At 34.5% G+C, this 1,381-nt stretch overlaps 1 protein-coding gene across 1 annotated transcript in view; it reads right to left on the reverse strand.

Annotated features, from left to right (window-relative positions):
• Positions 1 to 1,381, reverse strand: part of LOC105812649 (helicase POLQ-like) — a 24,802-nt gene that overhangs the window by 19,715 nt on the left and 3,706 nt on the right. Inside the window, exon 2 of the mRNA XM_012647152.1 lies at positions 1,043 to 1,295. Coding sequence (XP_012502606.1) covers positions 1,043 to 1,295 — 253 coding nt within the window. The remainder of the gene's footprint in view (positions 1 to 1,042; positions 1,296 to 1,381) is intronic.

Here is a 1,381-nt window from a genome sequence, read left to right on the forward strand (position 1 = left end):
AAAAATGTTTGATTACAACTGTTACAATTTTAAGAGGAGCCACTGGAATAATAGAAATAGGATATAAAACTTCCATTTTTTTCCAGTTGTGTGAAAAATGGAGAAGTTAATCAGTGACAGAGATTGAATATAAAAGAACAGAAAAAGGTATGTGCTTGGCAAGAAGATGAATCCTGGTATTCAAAGCAAAATCATTAAAGGAGAAAAACAAGGACCTACTATATTGATAAAAGGTTTAATTCAGCAATAAGATATTTGAGGTAAACTTTTGTATACCTAAATAGTCTTGAAATATAAAAAGCAAAAACTTCTATCATAGAAATGCAAGAAGGAGAAACTGATAACTACATAATTAAAGTGAGAGACTAATATACTTCTCTGAAATTGACCAAAGAATCAAAAATAGTAAGAAAACAGAGAAGCTGATAACACAATTCACAGCTGTGAACTCAAAGAGATGGATAAAACTGCATATACAACAGAAGATACATATATCTTTCACACGGAAAATTTACAAAAATTGATCATTTATTAGAAAAATACCCCCTAGTCACAAATGATGAAGAGCAGAAATCAATTATACAGTCCCACAGCTTTGGCAGTAACTGAAAAGGTAATTGAGGACCTGCTCTAAAAAAAGATATGAGACACAAAGCTTTCTGGATCAGTTTTCCAAGGTTTCAAAGAAATTCCTATGTTAAACAAACTCTTTCAGATCATAAAACAGGTGAGAAGCTTGCTAACTGCTTCTACACAAATAGAACGATAAACCTTAACATCAAAACGAGATAGGAAGAACATAAAAGGAAGGAATTCTAATACTAGGAAACCTATTAGGAAATCTATTTTTCATTCAATATTTCATTAACTATTTAATATTCATTAAAATGGTAAAGGAAATAAACCAAACAATTAACTCAGCAGATGCTGAAAAAACATTTGATAAATGCTTAGCCACTACCAAGAAGGAGGTAAACAACAGAACAGCTCCTTGCAAGCTAGGAATGGAACCCAGTTCCAGCCTGGCAGTTACTTTTCTTACCTGCGAGCTGGCAGGTTGACGCCTGCGGCTAGGGTGGATGTGCAGGTGAAAAGACAGAGAACTCCTGCGGAGTAGGCCTCCTCCAAGAGCTTCCTTTCATCACTTGTTAAACCGCTATGGTGATAAGCAACTCCAAACGGGATAGTGTGTTTTAAAACAGGACACAAATTGCCACTGCTCATATTCTTCAAGTCCTTAAGCACCTCACATTTTTCTTTCTCCCTGTGTTTCAGATATTCCCTAGGAGAAAGATCTGTTAGAAATATGAACCCTTGATCTCACAGTGACAAAATGCCTATCATTTTCATTTTAATGGATGTCACGTAAACATTTTTTTTT

Source organism: Propithecus coquereli, unplaced genomic scaffold, assembly GCF_000956105.1.
Source record: "Propithecus coquereli isolate 6110/MARCELLA unplaced genomic scaffold, Pcoq_1.0 Scaffold26, whole genome shotgun sequence".
In the NCBI taxonomy this organism is placed as follows: domain Eukaryota; kingdom Metazoa; phylum Chordata; class Mammalia; order Primates; family Indriidae; genus Propithecus; species Propithecus coquereli.